The sequence below is a fragment of the Mustelus asterias genome, chromosome 5, assembly GCF_964213995.1.
Source record: "Mustelus asterias chromosome 5, sMusAst1.hap1.1, whole genome shotgun sequence".
Classification (NCBI taxonomy): domain Eukaryota; kingdom Metazoa; phylum Chordata; class Chondrichthyes; order Carcharhiniformes; family Triakidae; genus Mustelus; species Mustelus asterias.
The window spans coordinates 82,371,828-82,392,248 of record NC_135805.1 but is presented as its reverse complement, the minus strand read 5'-3'; the positions used below and the strand labels follow the sequence as shown (position 1 = coordinate 82,392,248).

Sequence of the window (20,421 nt, the reverse complement as noted above, 5' to 3'; positions counted from 1 at the left end):
ATTTGCGTCAGAGGCCCAACGATTTCACCTCTCGTCTCCCTGAGCAGCCTTGGATAGATTCCATCAGGCCCTGGGGATTTGTCAGTCTTTATATTCTCTAACAAACCTAACACTTCCTCCTTTGTAATGGAGATTTTCTCCAACGGTTCAACACTCCCCTCCGAGACACTCCCAGTCAACACATCCCTCTCCTTTGTGAATACCGACGCAAAGTATTCATTTAGGATCTCCCCTACTTCTTTGGGCTCCAAGCATAAGTCCCCACTTTTGTCCCTGAGAGGTCCGATTTTTTCCCTAACAACCCTTTTGTTCCTAACGTATGAATAAAATGCCTTGGGATTCTCCTTAATCCTGTCTGCCAAGAACATTTCGTGACCCCTTTTTGCTCTTCTAATTCCCCGTTTGAGTACTTTCCTACTTTCTTTGTACTCCTCCAGAGCTCCCTCCGTTTTTAGCTGCTTGGACCTAACATACGCCTTTCTTTTCTTTTTGACCAGTCCCTCAATTTCCCTGGTTATCCACGGTTCTCTAATCCTACCCTTCCTATCCTTCTTTTTTACAGGCACATGCTTGTCCTGTAGCCCTAACAACTGTTCCTTAAAAGACTGCCACATACCAGATGTGGATTTACCCTCAAACAGCCTCTCCCAATCAAGAGCTGCCAATTTCTGCCTGATCCCACTAAAGTTAGCCTTCCCCCAATCCAACACCTTACCCTTGGGACACCACTCATCCTTTTCCATCACTATCCTAATGCTAACAGAATTGTGGTCACTATTTGCCACATGTTCCCCTACCAAAACTTTGAAGACCTGACCGGGCTCATTCTCCAGTACCAGGTCCAGTATAGCCCCCTCTCTAGTCGGGCTGTCTACATATTGTTCCAACGAACCCTCCTGTACACATTTTACAAATTCCTCCCCATCCAGAGTCCCAGCCCTCAGCGATTTCCAGTCTATACCAGGGAAATTGAAGTCTCCCACTACAACAACCCTATTTTTCCTGCACCTATCCAGTATCTCCTGACATATCCATTCTTCCACTTCCCTTGGGCTGTTGGGGGGCCTGTAGTACACCCCCAACATAGTGACTGCGCCTTTCCTGTTTCTAAGCTGCACCCAGAGTGACTCGTTACACGACCCCTCTGAATTGTCCTCCCTCTGCACCGCTGTAATATGCTCTCCAACTAATACTGCTACTCCCCCACCTCTTTTGGCCCCTCCTCTGTCTCGCCTAAAACACTTGTACCCTGGAATATTCAGCTGCCAGTCCTGTCCCTCTTTCAACCAAGTCTCTGTCACCGCAACCACATCCAAATTTCTCGTGCGCATTAAGGCCCCAAGTTCGTCTGTCTTACCTGCTACGCTCCTTGCATTGAAGTATAAGCACTCCAGACCTCCAGGACCAGTGAGGTCGTCCTCCCCCAGAGTGCTCTTCTTCTTTGCCAGCCTTGTCCCAGCCCCAAGCTCATCCCCAGCCTCCACACTTGTAGACCTAATATTTTGATCCCCACCCCCCGCCATACTAGTTTAAACCCCCCCGAACTGCACTAGCAAAGCTCCCAGCCAGGATATTTGTGCCCTTCCAACTTAGTTGTGACCCCTCCCTCTTGTACAGGTGCCATCTTCTCCTGAAAACTTCCCATTGATCTATGAAAATGAAGCCCTCCCTCCTGGACCAGTCCTTTAGCCAGGCATTCATTTGTACCTGCTTCAGGCCTGCAGTGGGAAGGGAGGAGCGCCTCCCTCAGGTGTCCACTTTCCACATTGGGCACCTCCCCTCCAAGGTCCACCACCCATGGGTGCTCCCTGCCCTTTGGCCTCCATCAAAACCTCCACCCTCCTCTTCCCAACCCCTGGCCTCACCTCCCCTCTCTTCGATGAGACGCCTCAAACTTACTTAATTCTGGACTTTGGAGTTTTGAATCTGGGAAGTACTTGCAGTCCCTGTCTTGGCCACTTCTGCTGCTGTGCCTCCAGAGAACCCAGCCAGACTGGCCAGCAGCTCTCTGAGGCAGGACTCCCTGCCCGAGTGAGGGGCAGATGTCCTGTCTCCAGCCAATTCACATTTCATGGAGAGTTAAATGTCTGTGGGGCTGCTGTGATTGGTTGAGATGCATTCCCCACCAAACCTTCAGGTGGAGGAAACAGGAAACCCCACCACCCAAAAAATCCTGCCTAATAACACAACATGTATTTCCATAGCACCTTTAATGCAGCAAAAACCCTTTAACTACTCCCAATTTCTCGACAGAAAAGAACCACCACACTGACAGTATCTCATATTCATTAGAAATATTATACAGAAACTAAAGCACTTAACCTTTTACAATTTCATGTGAAACAATGAGAGTTCCTCATTTGCTTATGACTTGTAAAGTTCCATAGCGAAATAGGAAAATCCCCAAACATCATTGGAAATTTATCTGATTGTATATTACTCTTTGTCTTTAATGCTCAGGCTGCCATATGGCATCATCTGCAACTAAACAAATGTGCTTTATTTTAAAACAATGTGCACTGAAGAATATTTTCGTACAAAAAGCACAAAGAAAAATTGCCAGAATGTATGAAAATCAGTCCGACCCATCCATGTAATTGGTAAAAAATATAAATAAGAGTCCAACGCCGGCATCTCCACATCAAAAAATATAAGAACAGATATGTGTCCAGTAAGCCCTTCAGAAGCATACAACAGATCTTAAGTATAGATAACAGATTGGTTATATATACACATTTGATTGCCGAATCAGGATTAATTCTTATTATCTGGAACGAGTCTTGAAATCTTCCAACACAGCCTAAGCAAGAAGCATAAGGAGGAAAGATAGGACAAACAAAATCAAAGCTCCTGAGATAACAGAAGTGATAGAGAGTAAGATAAAGCAGAAAAAGGATTCAAATGACAGCTTAATAGTAAATAATAAATTGAGACTATAGGCTGACTATAGAAAGTTCGGCGGGGGAGAGATCGTAGTGAGAAAAGAAATAAGAGAAGCAAAGACAGAGTATGAGAAGAGACCGGCAGTACATAAAAAGGAATTAAAAGGTCTTCGACAGACAAAGTCAGGTTGGTTGCATTTGATAAAGAATCACATGACAGGTTTGTCAGCAAGTTTGATCGCATAGAATAAAAGAGACAGTGGCAACATGAATTGGCTGAGTGCAAAGAAACAGCAGTGGTGAATGGTTAGTTTTCAGACTGAAGGTACATAGTGGCGTTACCTCAGGGTGGGTCTTAGGGCCACTGTTTTTCTTGGTATATATTAATGACCTAGATTTGAGTGTACAGTAGAGTGCACGATTTTAATATTTGCAGATGACACAAATTTGAAGAACTGTTAAATTTTAAAAGGACGTAAACAGACTGGTGCATTGAGTGGTCAAATGGCAGGTAAAATTTAATGCAGAGAAATGTGAATCATTTTGTGAGGAAGATTGAGAAGAAGCAGTGTAAAATAAAGGGGGTGTGGGGAGAGGGACTTGGAGGCACAAATCATTGAAGGTGGCAGAGCAGGTTGCGAAAGCAAGTAATAAATCACATGGGATCCTGGGCCTCATAAAGGTGGGCATAAAGTACAAAGCAAACACTGGTCCAGCCTCAACTAGAGCACTATGTCCAGATTTGGGCTTCAGGAAGGATGTGAAGGCATAAGAGAGCGTGCAGAAAAGATTCACATGAATGGTTCCAAGGATGAAGAATTTCAGTTATGTAGATAGATTGAAAAAGCTAGGGATATTCTCCAGAAGAGAAAATTATGAGGAAATTTGATAGAGGTTTTCAAAATTACAAGGGGTCTCAAAGTAGATAGGGAGAAGCCACTCCCAACGGCAGAAGGATCGAGAACCAGCAGTAAGGACCTGGAATGCACTGATTGAGAATATAATAGAGGAAGATTTAATTAAAGTTTCAAAAATTGAATTGAATTGTTATCTGGAGAACAAAAACGTGCAGGGCTATGGGGGAAAAGCAGCTGAGTAGTCTAGATTAGTTGTTTCTGCGGAGAACTGGGACAGACATGATGGGCAGGATATACCACGCGAACCGCCACATGCGGTCCACCATTGGCCGGCTGCGGGAGCTTCTGGTCCTGTCGTTGTCAATAGGGTTTCCGGTTGAATGCACCCCTCGCCTCTGAAGATTTGGTCCAATATGTCACAAACCATTTTGGCTTAATGTAAAGTCACCTTTATGAAAATATAATTAGCGCAGCATCTCTACTGAGTAACAGATAATGTGCAAATGACAAAAACATACATTGAACCATAGAAAATTACAGCTCAGAAACAGGCCTTTTGGCCCTTCTTGTCTGTGCCGAACTATTTTTTGCCTAGTCCCGCTGACCTGCACTTGGACCATATCCCTCCACACCCCTCTCATCCATGAACCCGTCCAAGTTTTTCTTAAATGTTAAAAGTGACCCCGCATTTACCACTTTATCCGGCAGCTCATTCCACGCTCCCACCACTCTCTGCGTGAAGAAGCCCCCCCTAATATTCCCTTTAAACTTTTCTCCTTTCACCCTTAACCCATGCCCTCTGGTTTTTTTCTCCCCTAGCCTCAGCGGAAAAAGCCTGCTTGCATTCACTCTATCTATACCCATCAAAATCTCATACACCTCAATCAAATCTCCCCTCAATCTTCTACGCTCCAGGGAATAAAGTCCCAACCTATTCAATCTCTCTCTGTAACTCAGCTTCTCAAGTCCCGGCAACATCCTTGTGAACCTTCTCTGCACTCTTTCAACCTTATTTACATCCTTCCTGTAACTAGGTGACCAAAACTGTACACAATACTCTAAATTCGGCCTCACCAATGCCTTATATAACCTTACCATAACACTCCAACTTTTATACTCGATACTCCGATTTATAAAGGCCAAAGTACCAAAGGCACTCTTTACGACCCTATCCACCTGTGACATCACTTTTAGGGAATTCTGTACCTGTATTCCCAGATCCCTCTGTTCAACTGCACTCTTCAGAGTCCTACCATTTACCCTGTACGTTCTTCTTTGGTTTGTCCTTCCAAAGTGCAATATCTCACACTTGTCTGCGTTAAATTCCATTTGCCATTTTTCAGCCCATTTGTCTAGTTGGTCCAAATCCCTCTGCAAGCTTTGAAAACCTTCCTCACTGTCCACTACACCTCCAATCTTTGTATCATCAGCAAACTTGCTGATCCAATTTACCACATTATCATCCAGATCATTGATATAGATGACAAACAATAATGGACCCAACACCAATCCCTGCGGCACACCACTAGTCACAGGCCTCCACTCAGAGAAGCAATCCTCCACAACCACTCTCTGGCTTCTTCCATTGAGCCAGTGTCTAATCCAATTTACAGGGACATATATTTCTATTGCCAGGTTAACAAACGGCAATGTGCACTTCTACTAAACTACTAGACTTCTGGCTGGCAACATGCCAACCCAAAGAGTTTAATTGGTTTTGCAGTCTGTACGAAAATGAGTTTTCAAACTATCAGAAAGGTAAATATTAGCAGATAAATTATGCTAACACAGATTTATCACTGGATGGCCAGCCAAAAACCACTACCTCAAACACATACCAAAATCAGTCCCTATAAGCATTCACAAGGTGTTTCCCCCACCTCACCCCCATGACCTTCATTTGTTTTTCAGTTGACTGAGGTCTAAGCTTCAGTCTGTTGAAACTGGTATTTAAATAGTTACATTGTTTCCCTTGAATACAAATGTCATCAATAGTCCCACAAATGGTAACCTCAATCAATGACACTCATGAGACTAATTGTGCTCCAACTGAAGATCAGTGAGCCAACGACTGATAAGGTTACAACTCTGGTTTGGTTTGTAAACCCAAACCCGTCCAACCCTTCAGGCAATGGATTTATGCGGTTCCTGCATACCACACTTCATCTGATAATTTGCGAGTTATTTAAATACCTTTTTTAATTTCAAATGTTGCTTTCTGTTAGGTTAAATTAAGTCATAATTTGCTTGTTTAATGAAATGACATTTTTTCTTGTCCAGAAGCTACAAGCTAGCTTCAAGACAGGATAGTACAGTTAAAGCACTCCCTTATAAAATGTACAGGATCTGAACAATATAGCCTGGCAGGCATATCTGGTACAGTTTGATACACTGGCTCTTTTCTAGTGATAGCATGAAGAAATTACAGTGATTTTTATGTGCAGCCAACATTATTGTATGCTGTTCTTTGCATACAAATTAGATTCAACATTTTAGTACAATAATAAAGATGAGAAATTAATTAAAGAAAGCTCTGAGAAAGCTCAACAACTGGGACTCTGCTACAGTGAGAATTTCTATTCCTTCATAACTAGGTTTTAGCGCCAAGAGTTTTAACTGTCCTCAGTTAAGACCACCTAGTGTGAATTATCACATTGCAACAGCTCAGAGGAATGCCAATACTGCATATTATCCATCACAACCAAGACAAACTCCAACCAATTTGTTATGTAGAACTAACATTAGAAACTATGGAATCAACTTTGCTCTGGCAGAGGAGAAAAAAGTGAAGCAGACATAGGGACAGGAGGTGGTTAAATTCAAACACATAAAAAGAAAATTCTATCTACACAGTTCCTAGAAGTGCAGAAAGTAAAGCTGTATTTGTTTTGTTTGTGAAACATTACAATAAGGCACATTTTAAATGCCAACTTTTCAATTTTGTAATAACTCTTAGCCATAGATTGTTTATATTCAAATGTACAATAGATATGTTAACACAGTAAAGGTAACAGAGCAACCAAGCTGGCTTTATAAATTTTACATAATGTTCCAATGGGTGAGAATTTCCAGCAAAGCAGAAAACAGAGTAAATTTATCTGGCATTTCATTGTGAATTTTGATTCTTTTTTCATTTGTCCTGAGTTCTGTACTATACTTGGCTTCTTTAAATGCATTTTGTGGCATTAATATATTACATTAAAAATTGGAATTTTCCACAATTGCTTTTTCTTAAAAAGTACTGTGCTGAAATTCAAAAACTGGTGGGTTTTGGTCAGTTGGGGTGTTAAAAATTTAAAAATCTCACACTCAAAACACCAACCCACCCATTTTCAGGTTTACCCATCATGGTTCCAGGAGATGGATTAATTAATTGAATATTTCAATGAGGTTGGCATCCTCTGATTTAACCTGCTTTGTAGGTTTAAATCTGTCTGTGTTAGTCCTCAGTATACTAGGCAGCTGAAGGGAGGGAAGGACAGCTTTGGGGAAAAGGGGACGTTTTCCCGCTGACCTCTTAAGGTCCTCTGCCAAATCAGACAATAAACCATGCTCTCCATCCTGAGCCAGGGACCCAACCCTCCTCCCTCTCTCGCCGTGCCCCTCTCCCCACAGACCCACTAGCAGCACTATTCATCTGTGGCTCCTGTCTTCTCTAGTGTGTTCTCTGCCTGACTGGAAGTTGAATCTACCAATCATGCTGACATCTGGGTGAGGAACCTGTCAAAGCAAAACTCCGTAGCGTATGAAGAGACCAATCTTCCAGGTTTCCTGACAAAAATGTTGCTTTGCCCTCTAACACCCCCAAAATCCCCTCCCCCAACTCCCAGCCTCCATAGCACCGCCCATAAACATTCAACCCAGTGCTACCAATGTGCATGAATTGATAGTTTCAAATCATCAAACTTCCATTTCCATACTTAAATAATAAATATTAAGTGCGAGTTTGGTATTTTCCACTGGTCCATTTGTTTATATGATTTTAACTTGCTTACACCTATTTTTACTTTGCAGGTATGTTCATGTAATAAGCAGGAAATTTGAGTGTGTTCAGACATTGGCAAATGAGCAGAATTTTCCATGCCAAAAGAGGAAATTCCAGCACATGAAAAGCATTTCTTCCAATGATCCTTATCCTTATATTAAAATGTATCAAAAACATTCCCTCCATTTTGTTGCTTCTTTAAGTATAACCTGACCTCACCTCTACTAAGATAAACAGATTTATTGGCATTCTCGGGTGAAATGTTTGATAGTAGCATTGATGGAGAGATGGTAACATTTGGTAACTACAACAGGGGTAGGTGCAAAATCTGAGACAAACATTGGTGGGTAAGAGGCTAATGAGTTGCAATCTGATGTGTTTCAGGATGGCGTCATTGAGGGGCAGCATATAGGTGGGAATTATGAAAAGGCCAAGGATAGATCCTTGATGAACTCCAGAGATAACAGATGCGGGAAGAGAAACCATTGCAGATGACTCCTTGCAATGATTGGACTGATATAACTGGATTGAGGCAAGTACAGTCCCATGCAGTTTGACGGTGGAGGAAAGGTGTTGGAGAAGAATGACGGTGAGAAGCCCTCCTTTCTCCTCCCCTCCAACATCCTCCCACCTCAGAGAGGCGCTTTCCGCTTCAACAGCAGTTCTTAGAAAAAATTCCAGCTCCTATGATTGCACTTGATTCTCTGCCCTCTTAGTCCATTCAACCATTTTCCAACGTTTAGCTATCATTTTTAAAATACTCCAGATGTGCACGCTTACATCCTTCATCTCTTGCTTTTCTGATGCCACCCGATAATATCCACCTTTCCAGCATAGATCTTGGCGAGCTGGGGGTCGTCTTTTTCTCCAGGCCTTTGATCTGTAACTCCTATCCTTTCCTTCTCTCCACCTCAGCCCTCAGTTATTGCTCCCAGGATTTTGTGCATCCTTCCATATATAGATGATCTGGAGGAGGGGACGGAGTGTAGGGTAACGAAGTTTGCAGACGACACAAAGATAAGTGGAAAAGTGAATCGTGTGGAGGACGGAGAAGATCTGCAGAGAGATTTGGACAGGCTGAGTGAGTGGGCGAGGATATGGCAAATGGAGTATAACGTTGATAAATGCGAGGTTATACACTTTGGAGGAAATAATAACAAATGGGATTACTATCTCAATTTTATTGGTCTTCCTCCCCCCACCCCTTTCCCACTTCCATGCAAATTTTTCCCAAGGTGCTCTCTTCAATTCCCTTTGGAAAGCCTGAATTTAATGTGTATGCATTCACACACTCATGCAGTGCATTCTAGACAACCACTTACTGTGTAAAATATATCCACTTGCTGTGTAAAACATATTTTCCTCATGACATTATTGGCTCATTTGCAAATCGCTTTAAATCTAAGTCCTCTGGCTCTCAACCCTTCCGGCATTGGGAACAGTTTCTCTCCATCTATTCTGTCTGGACCTTCACAATTATACACATCTCGATCAAGTCTCCTTTCAACCATCTCTTCTCTAAGGAGTACAATCCCTGTTGTTTTTCCATAATTAATCCGTACTTATCCAAGCATTTCTTGATTTTATCCTGGATTATAGTGTGTAAAAGCTTTCCCACTACCAAGGTTAAACTGACTGGCCTGCAGTTGCTGAGTTTATCCTTGCACTCTTTTCTGAACAAGAGTGAAACATTTGCAATTTTCCAGTCTTTGGCCAACACCCCAGAATCTAAGGAGGACCGGAAGATTATGGCCAATTTCCATCCTTCCATCAGAATCCTCAAATGCATTTCATCCAGTCCTGATGGCTTTTCAGCTTTTAATTACAGACAGCCTTTTCTTACTCCTCTTTATCAAATTTCATGCTATCCAGTATTCCAACTACCTCTCGGTGCTGAAGATCATGCAGTATCATTTGTGACTCCTCAGATACAGAAGCAGTCCATGCCCAAATGCAGCAAGACCTGGACAATATCCAGGCCCAAGCTGACAAATGGCAAGTAACATTCACGCCACACGTGTCAGGCAGTGACCATCTTCAACAAGAGAGGATCTAACCATTGCCCTTGACACTTAATGGCATTACCATTGACCAGAAATTGGACTAGCCATATAAATACTGTGGCTATCAGCGCAGATCAAAGGCTAGGAACCCTGCAGCAAGTAACTCACCCCCGACTCCCCAAAGCCTGTCCACAATCTACAGGGCACATCAGGAGAGTAATGGAATACTCTCCACTTGCCTGGATGACTGCAGCTCCCACACCCCTCAATAAGATTGGACATAGCAGCCTGCTTGATTCCTAATCTTTCCGTAAACATTCACTCCTTTCATCATGGGTGAACAGTGGCAGCCATGTATACCATCTACAAGATGCACTGCAGGAACTCACCAAGGTTCCTTCGGCAGCACCTTCCAAACCCACAATCACTACTCTCTAGATCAGGGGTCTCCAAACTACGGCCCGCAGCGGGCCACATCCGGCCCGCAGCAACTTGAAATATTTATAAATAATAAAACTAATTATTTCCCTTCGTTTTTTCCCAACCATGCGGTTGGACAGCTGACACGTGCAGTTCTTGGTCCGCCGCGCTCCTTCCCATATGACCTGAGTGGTGTCGGCTTGGCGAACCCTCATTTTCAGTTAGATATACCCTTCAGTTATGGAAGGAAAAAAGAAAAGAAAAGTGGACAGTGAGTGCCGCCTGTTTAATGAAGAATGGGGTGTAAAGTACTTTTTTGTACAAGCAGGTGATAAAGCCTTGTGTGTCGTATGCAATGAAACTGTTGCAGTTTTGAAGGAGTACAATATACGTCGGCACTATGAGACCAAACATGAACCAAGTTATTCCCAATTCACAGGAACACAGCGTTCGGAAAAATTTGAATCAATGCAACGCAGATTGCTTTCCCAACAAGCTTTTTTTAAGGCAGAAGAGAACTGAAAATGAAGCTTTAACCAGGGCCAGTTACAAACAAGCTTATGCGTTGGCTAAAAGAGGAAAGCCATTCACCAACGGAGATCTCATCATAGAGTGTATAATGGAAGCAGTGGGAGAGTTATGCCCAGAAAAAGCAAATCTGTTCAAAATAGTCAGTCTTGCGCCAAATACTGTTGCTCGTAGAATTGAGGATATAGGAAGCAATATATTTCATCAAATTGCAGACAAAGCAAGAAATTTTCAGTTGTATTCTCTCGCACTTGATGAATCGACTGATGTGTGTGACACATCACAACTCCTAGTATTCATCCGTGGTGTCGACAGTGAATTTAATGTCACACAAGAATTAGCATCAGTGCATAGCATGCACAGCACAGTAACTGGAGAAGACATCTTCAAAGAATTGCAAAAAACGATGCTAGAATATAACCTGGAGCGGAATAAACTGCAATGCATGACAACTGATGGAGGAAAGAACATGTCTGGGGTGAAGAAAGGTTTGGTTGGACAAATCACAAAAGCTTGTGAGGTTGGTGGATTCTCAAAGCCCATGTTTCTGCATTGCATTATCCATCAACAAGCATTGTGCGGAAAATATGTGGATATGTCTTGCGTTCTGAAACCTGTTGTTTCAACAGTGAATTTCATTCGATCTCACGGGCTTAATCATCGCCAGTTTCGTGATTTTCTGAAAGAAACTGATTCTCGACTCGTTGACTTGCCTTATTATACAGCAGTTCGATGGCTTAGTTGTGGAAAGGTTCTATCATGGTTCTTTCAGCTCAGAGAGGAAATTGATTCATTTCTTACAGAGAAGAATCGACCCGAACCACTTTTATCAAACACTGACTGGCTTTGGAAATTGGCATTTTTTGCAGACGTGACAGGCCATGTGAATCAATTGAATCTGAAGTTGCAAGGTGAAAGAAATTTGATTTGTGATCTATTCGCACATGTCAAGACATTCAGGGCAAAACTGATGCTATGTCAAGGACAGGTGAAAGTTCATAACTTGGTTCATTTACCATGTTGTAAAAGATTTCATGAAGAAAGTGAAGCAGAATTTCCTTCTTCATTTGCAACAGAAATCATTAAGGGCTTGCAAAAACAATTTAAGGATGATTTTCTGATCTTGATGGAAACACAGATGAAATAAAGCTGTTTCAAAATCCATTTGACTGCAATGTTGAAACACCCCCAAGTCAGTTTCAAATGGAAATTATTGATCTCCAATCAGATGACATCCTGAAAGACAAGTATAAAGAAGGAAATCTGATCCAAATTTATAAATATTTGCAGCCTGAGCAGTTTCCAAATTTGAAGCGATTTGCTTGTGGATTTGTATCAGTTTTTGATACAACGTACCTGTGTGAACAAACATTTTCAAAAATGAAGTATGTCAAGTCCAAATATCGAGCAAATTTATCTGATGAGCATTTCAAGTCCATTCTAATAATTGGCTCCTCAAGCTTGAAACCTCAGTTCAGCAATATTTTGTTCAGTAATATTTTGAAATTAAAAAAGCAGTTCCATCATTCCTATTAATCTTGTGCAAAACCTCATGATTTGTTGGTTACGATTGAAAACTCCAGTTGCCAGAATTGTGTAGAAAGGTGCAGACGGAATTTATTTTTGTTCGACCTTTATTAATGGTTCAAGTTTATTTTGAATTTCTTTGCTTTGTTTTACTGAAGTTCTTTCTTGGGGCGTGTTTATTTTTCTCATTGTGTGCCACAAAATTGGGCAAATTCTCATTTCAGGTAAACATTTGTAAAATTTCAGTAAATAAAATTAATTTAAAAATGAATAGCCTGCTTTTTTCATCTGCAGTTAAGTAATTGATTATTTTGTCAGAGCCTTTGCTCATGTTTGACATTTTTACTCATTATATATTATTTCTCAGTGTAAGCATGGCATTGTTTCTTTGTAATTGTCACATTTCTCTTTTGGTCTGAATCATATCATGCTGATTACAAAAAAGATCCAAATAAAACTTATTCATTCATTTAAATTTTATTCATTCATTTATAAAACTAATTTTTTTCTTTGGCGCGCGAAAATGCGTAAAATATACGATGTGGCCCTCGTACTGAAAAGTTTGGAGACCGCTGTTCTAGATAGAAGGACAAGAACAGCAGGTACCTGAGAACACCAGCACCTTGAAGTTCCCCTACAAGCCACTCACCATCCTGACTTGGAAATATATCACTGTTCCTTCACTGTCACTGGGTCAAAACCCTGGAATTGCCCCTCCCTAATAGCATTGTGGGTGACTGCAGCAGTTCAAGAAGGCAGCTCACCATCACCTCTCAAAGGCAGCTAGCAATGGACAATAAATGCTGGTCCAGCCAGCGACACCTACATCCCATTAATGAATAAAAACATGCTGCAGCCTCATAACCCCTCCCCATGTACCCCTTCAATTCTGACCCCTAGCACACCACCAAATTGCTCCTCCACTGGTAACTGTGGCTTCAACTGCCTAGGCCCTAAGCTCAGGAATTCTTACCCTGAACCTCTCTCCCATTCTCTCCTCCTTTAAATGTTCCTACAAAACCCTACTTCTCTGACCAAGCTTTTGGTCACCTATCCTGATATCTCTTTTTGTAGCTTAATGTCAAATATTTGTTTGACTAAACTCGGAAATGCCACAGGACATTTTCCTATTTAAAAGCAAGTTTTTTTGTTATTCAAGTAACAGATCATCTGCCACCCGGTAGAACAACAGAAAACATTAAGCTAAATATGAATGTCCAACTGTAAAAGACTAATCTGTTTTAGTAAAACTGATCAGATGTTTCTTCATTTTTGGATGTCAAAAATGCAATGCTCACCGCAAAATACAAACAGGAGAAACTTCACCAAATAATGCAGGGAGGAACATTCCCTCAGACCTTTGCAGAAAATAAAACTTACATCTCCAACATCAACCGCTCGTCAGGATTTTATATTTAGTTTTGTACTGCAATATAGATTATGGTCTTAAGTTAAAGCCCCTATTTCATATTTTGTTCTAATTCATTTAATGAGATTCAAGGTCAGTACGAAGCTGTCAGTTTTCTCCAGGTAGGTGTGTATGAACAACAGCCAGTTTGACCAGAATGATATCTTAGTCCAAACAGTGTCCATCATGTGAGAAATGCAATCTGCTGCCAGTGACAAGAAGTTCAACAAGTAAAACCTATTTTACAGGAAAGAGAGGGGAATGCTGTAATTTTGAACATGGCTGGTTTGTAGCTTTGAGAAAGATGATGAGTTTGATCACCACATCCTCACCTGTTCATCAGTGTTATCATCAGTCACGGATTTCAATTATCAATGCAAAATTTCCAGCATGCTGTGGAGAAAAGACAGGAAGTGGCGGTCAGACAAGCAATCTTCCCTCAAAGCCATGAATCTGCATACACAGTGAGAATAGACAAAAACTAATACATTGAGCCATCATCAGGATAAATGCAACAGTGAGGGAAAAACAGGGATTGGGGGAAACAGCAAGAAAGTCAGGGCATAGGAGTACAAGTCGGTTGTAGTTGTGCTCAGATTATGGAATCAATCCGCACCTTAAATAAATTAGCAACTTCTCTGCTACTATCATTGTGGGTCTGAGATCAGGTTGTCCTTTGTCGGGATTGATAGAACTGCTGGAGGCTAGGCCGTTGGCAAACTTTACCTTTTATTGAATATTCTACGAACTATGGACAGTACAAGGCTTAGCATGAGCCTTCACAGAGAACCAATCTCCTCGACGTTGCGCTTAGTTCTCTCAGAGGGTGAATAGGATTCAAGTTCCCCATGATCTCTCTTGAACGCTGTATGTGAATCTTCAGAGACTACTGGCTCTCTGTTCAGATTGTCTTCCTGATTATCTGGATAGTTGATCCATTCCATTGATGATCTTCTTGTAGATGCAAGTGCGATTCTGATTCTTCTCACTATTCCATTTACAGTCTCTATAAAGATAAGATCATAGATGCAGTGTTTCAACCCAGAATTTGGCCTTTGCAATTCTGGTTCTAAATCAGAGTGATTCTCCAAGTTGGAGTTTTGGTAAATCTGGTACTCTATGGTGTTGATTAGTTTCTGGCTTGATTTGCATAATACACATCCTTCTTCTCTCTTACTATCGCTAATTCTACATTTTGCTTTAAGATATGGCACAGGTGTATGTGGAAGAACAGAAAGCTGAATCCGTGGTCACCTTCCCTTCAGAAGTCCTGACAGAGCCAAACCATTCTGGAGCGGTGTGAAATGGTTGGTCAACATTGCTAATTGTTAGTCATTTTCTTCAACAAAGCCTTTATCATTCTTGCTCCTCTTTCACCCTCTCCATTAGCTTGTGGTATCTGGATGTGGACAAATCCATAGTCTTCTGTAAACTTAACGCTTTTTACAACAATCAATGATAGTTTCATGATCACCATTGGCATGACTAGCTTTATCGTCCAGATTTATTAACTGAATTCAAATTCCAACGGCTTTCATGGTGCTCTTACAGATTTACGGAAAATAGTAAACAGTATACAAAAGGTAGAACCAGAACTAAACTATTCAAGTAGAACAAGGGAGAACACTAGTTCAAACTAATGAAAAGCAAATTTAGGGCCAATGTCAAGCATTTCATATTCATACAGATCAACAGATTAAACAACCTCTACAAAAGGCAAAATACTGTAGATGCTGGAAATCTGAATATAAACACAAGATGTGAGAAATACTTAACAGTCAGGCAACATCAATGGAGAAACAGAAGTAACATTTCATGTCAATGACCTTTCAACAGATGGAGCAAACTTCCACATAGTGCTGTGGAGGCCAAATCATTAAGCAATGATTCATTTTTCATGAATCATTAAGAAATGGCTGGATACTATATAAGAGGAAAAGGGTTCGTCGTAAAACAAAGCAAATATCTGCTCATCCTGTTATCCATTAGCGTGGTGAAATCTGTGTAAAAATGCATCAAACTGTTATGCTTTAAGAAATGTTATCTATTCTAATATTATCAAATATTGGATGACTGTTTAACAGTCCCTTTCAGTGAAGCCCTGGACCAAAACCATGAATATGACTGGTTAAAGAAAAATTCAATTATGTGATTTGAAATGTATAACATTATGCAGCCTTCCAACTCCATGCCAGCAAGTAATCACATTAAGCTACTGATGTAGAACAAATGAAAACAAGATTTTGGAGTTTTGATGACAACGTAATATGCTATTGTCCACTAATATATAACTAAGAACTGCAAGTATTTCTTTGTCTGCATTTAGTGCCAGGTGCTGCTCTCAATTAATCATAAAGTATTTAGTCTCGTTATTTGTCCAATCTCTACTATCAATAAATTTAGTCAGTTTATTCCCACTGGACAAAACATCTTGCTGACAACAACAAATCTTATTCACTGTAAGGGAGCCATGTAACACAGCTAACATAACAAAATTGTTTAATAAAATTATATAATTATTAATAATAGTATTTATACTCCAATCCAAAAATTATCATGTTGCTTTTGGAATAAAGCAAGACCTCTGGAATTCAGTAACTTCTGTGTCAACAGTTCTGCATCTCTACTCTAGACAGTGCCTGACCACAGACCAGCCGGCTGGTACAATTATTCATACTACTGGTAATAATCACGTCTACATATTTTCAATATAGACCAACAATTATACAAACAGGATATCCTCAGGCTCTGGGAAATGACAGACAACCGACATCAATTTCACAGTCAGTAATCTGTACACTGACTAAATATTATTTGAAAAGTATATCTTATCAAAATTTATTCTACAAGCAACATTTCGGATAGACAAAAAATGTTACGAAACTGCTGAAGATCAACTATATCAGAAGCTCTCAAAATACTGGATTTTTTCTTGTAAAACTTAGTGTTGATAATTAGCTCAATTAAGATGTACATTAAATTTTCGATAGCAGAAAGAACACACCTCCATTTATACACAAAAGCTGCTTTCACGTCCCTGTTTGAATTCACGGGCAATTAATTAATGACCTGAATACAATCACTGTTATGTAGAGAAACTTCGCAGCCAATTTTCACAGACTATAGGGATCAGTAGCATAATGGTAATATTACTGGACTCGTAATGCATTAAATGATCTGGAGCCACAAATTCAAATCCTATCACAGCAGCTGCACTGCCACCAATTCAATTAATTAACACATTCAGAAGTGAAAAAAAGGCAATCTTAGTAATGATGACCATGAAACTACCGGATTGTCATAAAACCCCACTTGGTTTAATAATGCCTTTTATGGGAGGAAATCTGTAATCCTTACCCTTTCTGACCTACATGTGACTCCAATAGTGGTTAACCCCTAACTGCCTTCTGAAATGACCTAGCAAGTAACTCAGTTGTATCAAAGGTCTATTAAGAACAAAATCAGATGAGCTAACCAGTCATAAGACCAGAAGACCATAAGACATAGGAGCAGAATTAACCAACTCAGCCCATCGAATCTGCTCCGCCATTCAATCATGGCTGATATTTTTCTCATCCCCATTCTCCTGCCTTTTCTCCATAACCCTTGACCCCCTTACTAATCAAGAACCTATCTCTGTCTTAAAGACACTCAATGATCTGGCCTCTACAGCCTTCTGCGGCAACAAGTTCCACAGATTCACCACTCTCTGGCTGAAGAAATTATTCCTCATCTCTGTTTTAAAGGATCGTCCCTTTAGCCTGAGGTTGTGCCCTCTAGTTCTGTTTTTCCTACTAGTGGAAACTCCTCTCCACGTCAACTCTATCCAGGCCTCGCAGTATCCTGTAAGTTTTAATAAGATCCCCTCTGATCCTTCTAAACTCCAATGAAGAGAGACCCAGAGTCCTCAACCGTTCCTCATATGACAAGCTCTTCATTCCAGGGATCATTCTTGCGAACCTCTTCTGGACCCTTTCCGAAGCCAGCACATCCTTCCTTAGATATGGGGCCCAAAACTGCTCACAATACTCCAAATGGGGTCTGACCGGAGACTTTCACAACCTCAGAAGTATATCACTGCTCTTATATTCTAGTCCTCTTGACATGAATGCCTTCCTAACTGCGGATTTCCTCCCGACTGAACCTGCACGTTAACCTTAAGAGAATCTTGAACAAGGATTCCCAAGTCCCTTTGTGTTTCTGATTTCCTAAGCATTTTCCCATTTAGAAAATAGTCTATGCCGCCATTCCATCTGCCACTTCCTTTTCCACTCTCCTAACCTGTCTAAGTCCCACTGCAGCCCCCCTGCCTCTTCAATACTACCTGTCCCTCTACATATCTTTGTATCATCTGCAAACTTAGCAACAGTGCCTTCAGTTCCTTCTTCCAAATCGTTAATGTATATGCACTGATCCGAGGCACACCACAAGTCACCAGCTGCCATCCTGAAAAAGACCCCTTTATCCCCACTCTCTGACAGTCAGCCAATCCTCGATCCATGCCAGGATCTTATCCTTAACAGTCTTCACCGAGGAACATAAAAAGATGAAGGGATACCGCTGTTAATTCGACTCTGCATTTGAGGACCTCTGCCAAAATCAATCAGCAACATAGTCACGCTCACTGAAAAACAGAAAAGTTTTGAAACCAGTACAACCTAAGTCCTCCATCACTGTCTCTGTATATGTCATGTCCCAATAATAGAACAAGCCCACCAGAGGTGGGGGCACAATGATATACAGTTAGAAAGGAGTCACCCTGGGAGTCCTCGCCACAAGTCATCTCGTGGCATCAGGTCAAACAAGGGCAAGGAAACATCCTGCTAAATATCGCCTTTCACCATCCCTCAGCTGATGAATCAATGTTACTCCAGCTGAATGCTTGGAAGGAACACTGAAGTAGAATGTACTCTGGGTGGGGGGGGTTTCAATGCCCAGCAACATGAGTAGCGCAGTAGTACCAGTGCTGACTGAACTGGCTGTGTCCTGAAGGACATATCTGCCACACTGGGCCTGTAGCATGTGGTGAAAGAACCAAAGGGAGGGAAAAATCTCACTGATCTCTCCCTCACTAATCTGCCCATTGGAGATGCATCTGGCCCTCGGTATGAATGGTCACCACACAGTCTCTGTGGAGATGAAGTCCTATTTTCACATTAAGGACATCCTTGAGAGACAATATCAAGTCCTAAATGGGATAGATTCAGAACACATCTGGCAGCTCAAAACTTGGCATCCATCAGGTGTTTTGGGCAGAATTGTATTTAACTACGATTTCATGGCTTAACATATCCCTCATTGTACCATAAACATCAAACTAGGTCAACAACACTGGTTCAATCAGAAGTCATAGAGGAGTGCAGAGGAGACCATTTGGCCCATCAAGTCTGCAGCGAGTCTCCAACAGAGCAGCTTATCCAGGCCCTTTCCCACAAATTTACCCTGCTAATCCCCCAACCTAAAGATCTTGGGACACTAAGGGAAAATTTATCATGGGCAATCCACCTAACCCACATCTTTGGACTGTGGGAAGAAACCGGAACACCCGGAGAAAACCCACGCAGACACGGGGAAGAACATCTAGGGGAGGATGCCAGAAACAGCACCTGGCATACCCAAGAATGAAGCTACAACACTGGACCACATGTGCACTAAACAGCAGAAGCAGCATGCAATAGACCGTGAAAAGCAACCAACAGAACAGATCAAAGCCCAGCATTCCTGCAACTTTCAGCCAGGAATGGTAGTAGGTAATTAAACAACTGACAGGAGATGGAGGCATCAGAAACATTTCTATCCTCCATGATAGGGGAGTCCAGCACATAAGAACATAAGAAATAGGAGCAGGAGTAGGCCATCTAGCCCCTCGAGCCTGCCCCGCCATTCAATAAGATCATGGCTGATCTGAAGTGGATCAGTTCCACTTACCTGTCTGATCCCTATAACCCCTAATTCCCTTACCGATCAGGAATCCATCTATCCGTGATTTAAACATATTCAACGAGGTAGCCTCCACCACTTCAGTGGGCAGAGAATTCCAGAGATTCACCACCCTCTGAGAGAAGTAGTTCCTCCTCAACTCTGTCCTAAACTGACCCCCCTTTATTTTGAGGCTGTGCCCTCTAGTTCTAGTTTCCTTTCTAAGTGGAAAGAATCTCTCCATCTCTACCCTATCCAGCCCCTTCATTATCATATAGGTCTCTATAAGATCCCCCCTCAGCCTTCTAAATTCCAACGAGTACAAACCCAATCTGCTCAGTCTCTCCTCATAATCAACACCCCTCATCTCTGGTATCAACCTGGTGAACCTTCTCTGCACTCCCTCCAAGGCCAATATATCCTTCCGCAAATAAGGGGACCAATACTGCACACAGTATTCCAGCTGCGGCCTCACCAATGCCCTGTACAGATGCAGCAAGACATCTCTGCTTTTATATTCTATCCCCCTTGCGATATAGGCCAACATCCCATTTGCCTTCTTGATCACCTGTTGCACCTGCAGACTGGGTTTTTGCGTCTCATGCACAAGGACCCCCAGGTCCCTCTGCACAGCAGCATGTTGTAATTTCTTTCCATTTTGATAATAATCCAATTTGCTATTATTTCTTCCAAAGTGAATAACTTCGCATTTGTTAACGTTATACTCCATCTGCCAGATCCTCGCCCACTCACTCAGCCTGTCCAAATCTCTCTGCAGACCTTCTACGCCCGATTCACTTTTCCACTTATCTTTGTGTCGTCTGCAAACTTTGTTACCCTACACTCAGTCCCCTCCTCCAGATCATCTATATAAATGGTAAATAGTTGAGGC

The 20,421-nt window shown here is 41.6% G+C and overlaps 1 protein-coding gene across 9 annotated transcripts in view; it reads right to left on the bottom strand.

Annotated features, from left to right (window-relative positions):
* The window catches only part of supt3h (SPT3 homolog, SAGA and STAGA complex component), a 416,614-nt gene that overhangs the window by 260,402 nt on the left and 135,791 nt on the right, over positions 1 to 20,421 (bottom strand). For 3 of the 9 annotated variants that reach the window (XM_078212922.1, XM_078212920.1, XM_078212923.1), the window contains exon 4: positions 13,943 to 14,003. The exons of the other annotated variants lie outside the window; for them this stretch is intronic. In XM_078212922.1, coding sequence (XP_078069048.1) covers positions 13,943 to 13,962 — 20 coding nt within the window. In that variant the 5' untranslated portion in view covers positions 13,963 to 14,003. The remainder of the gene's footprint in view (positions 1 to 13,942; positions 14,004 to 20,421) is intronic. 9 annotated transcript variants of the gene reach the window in all.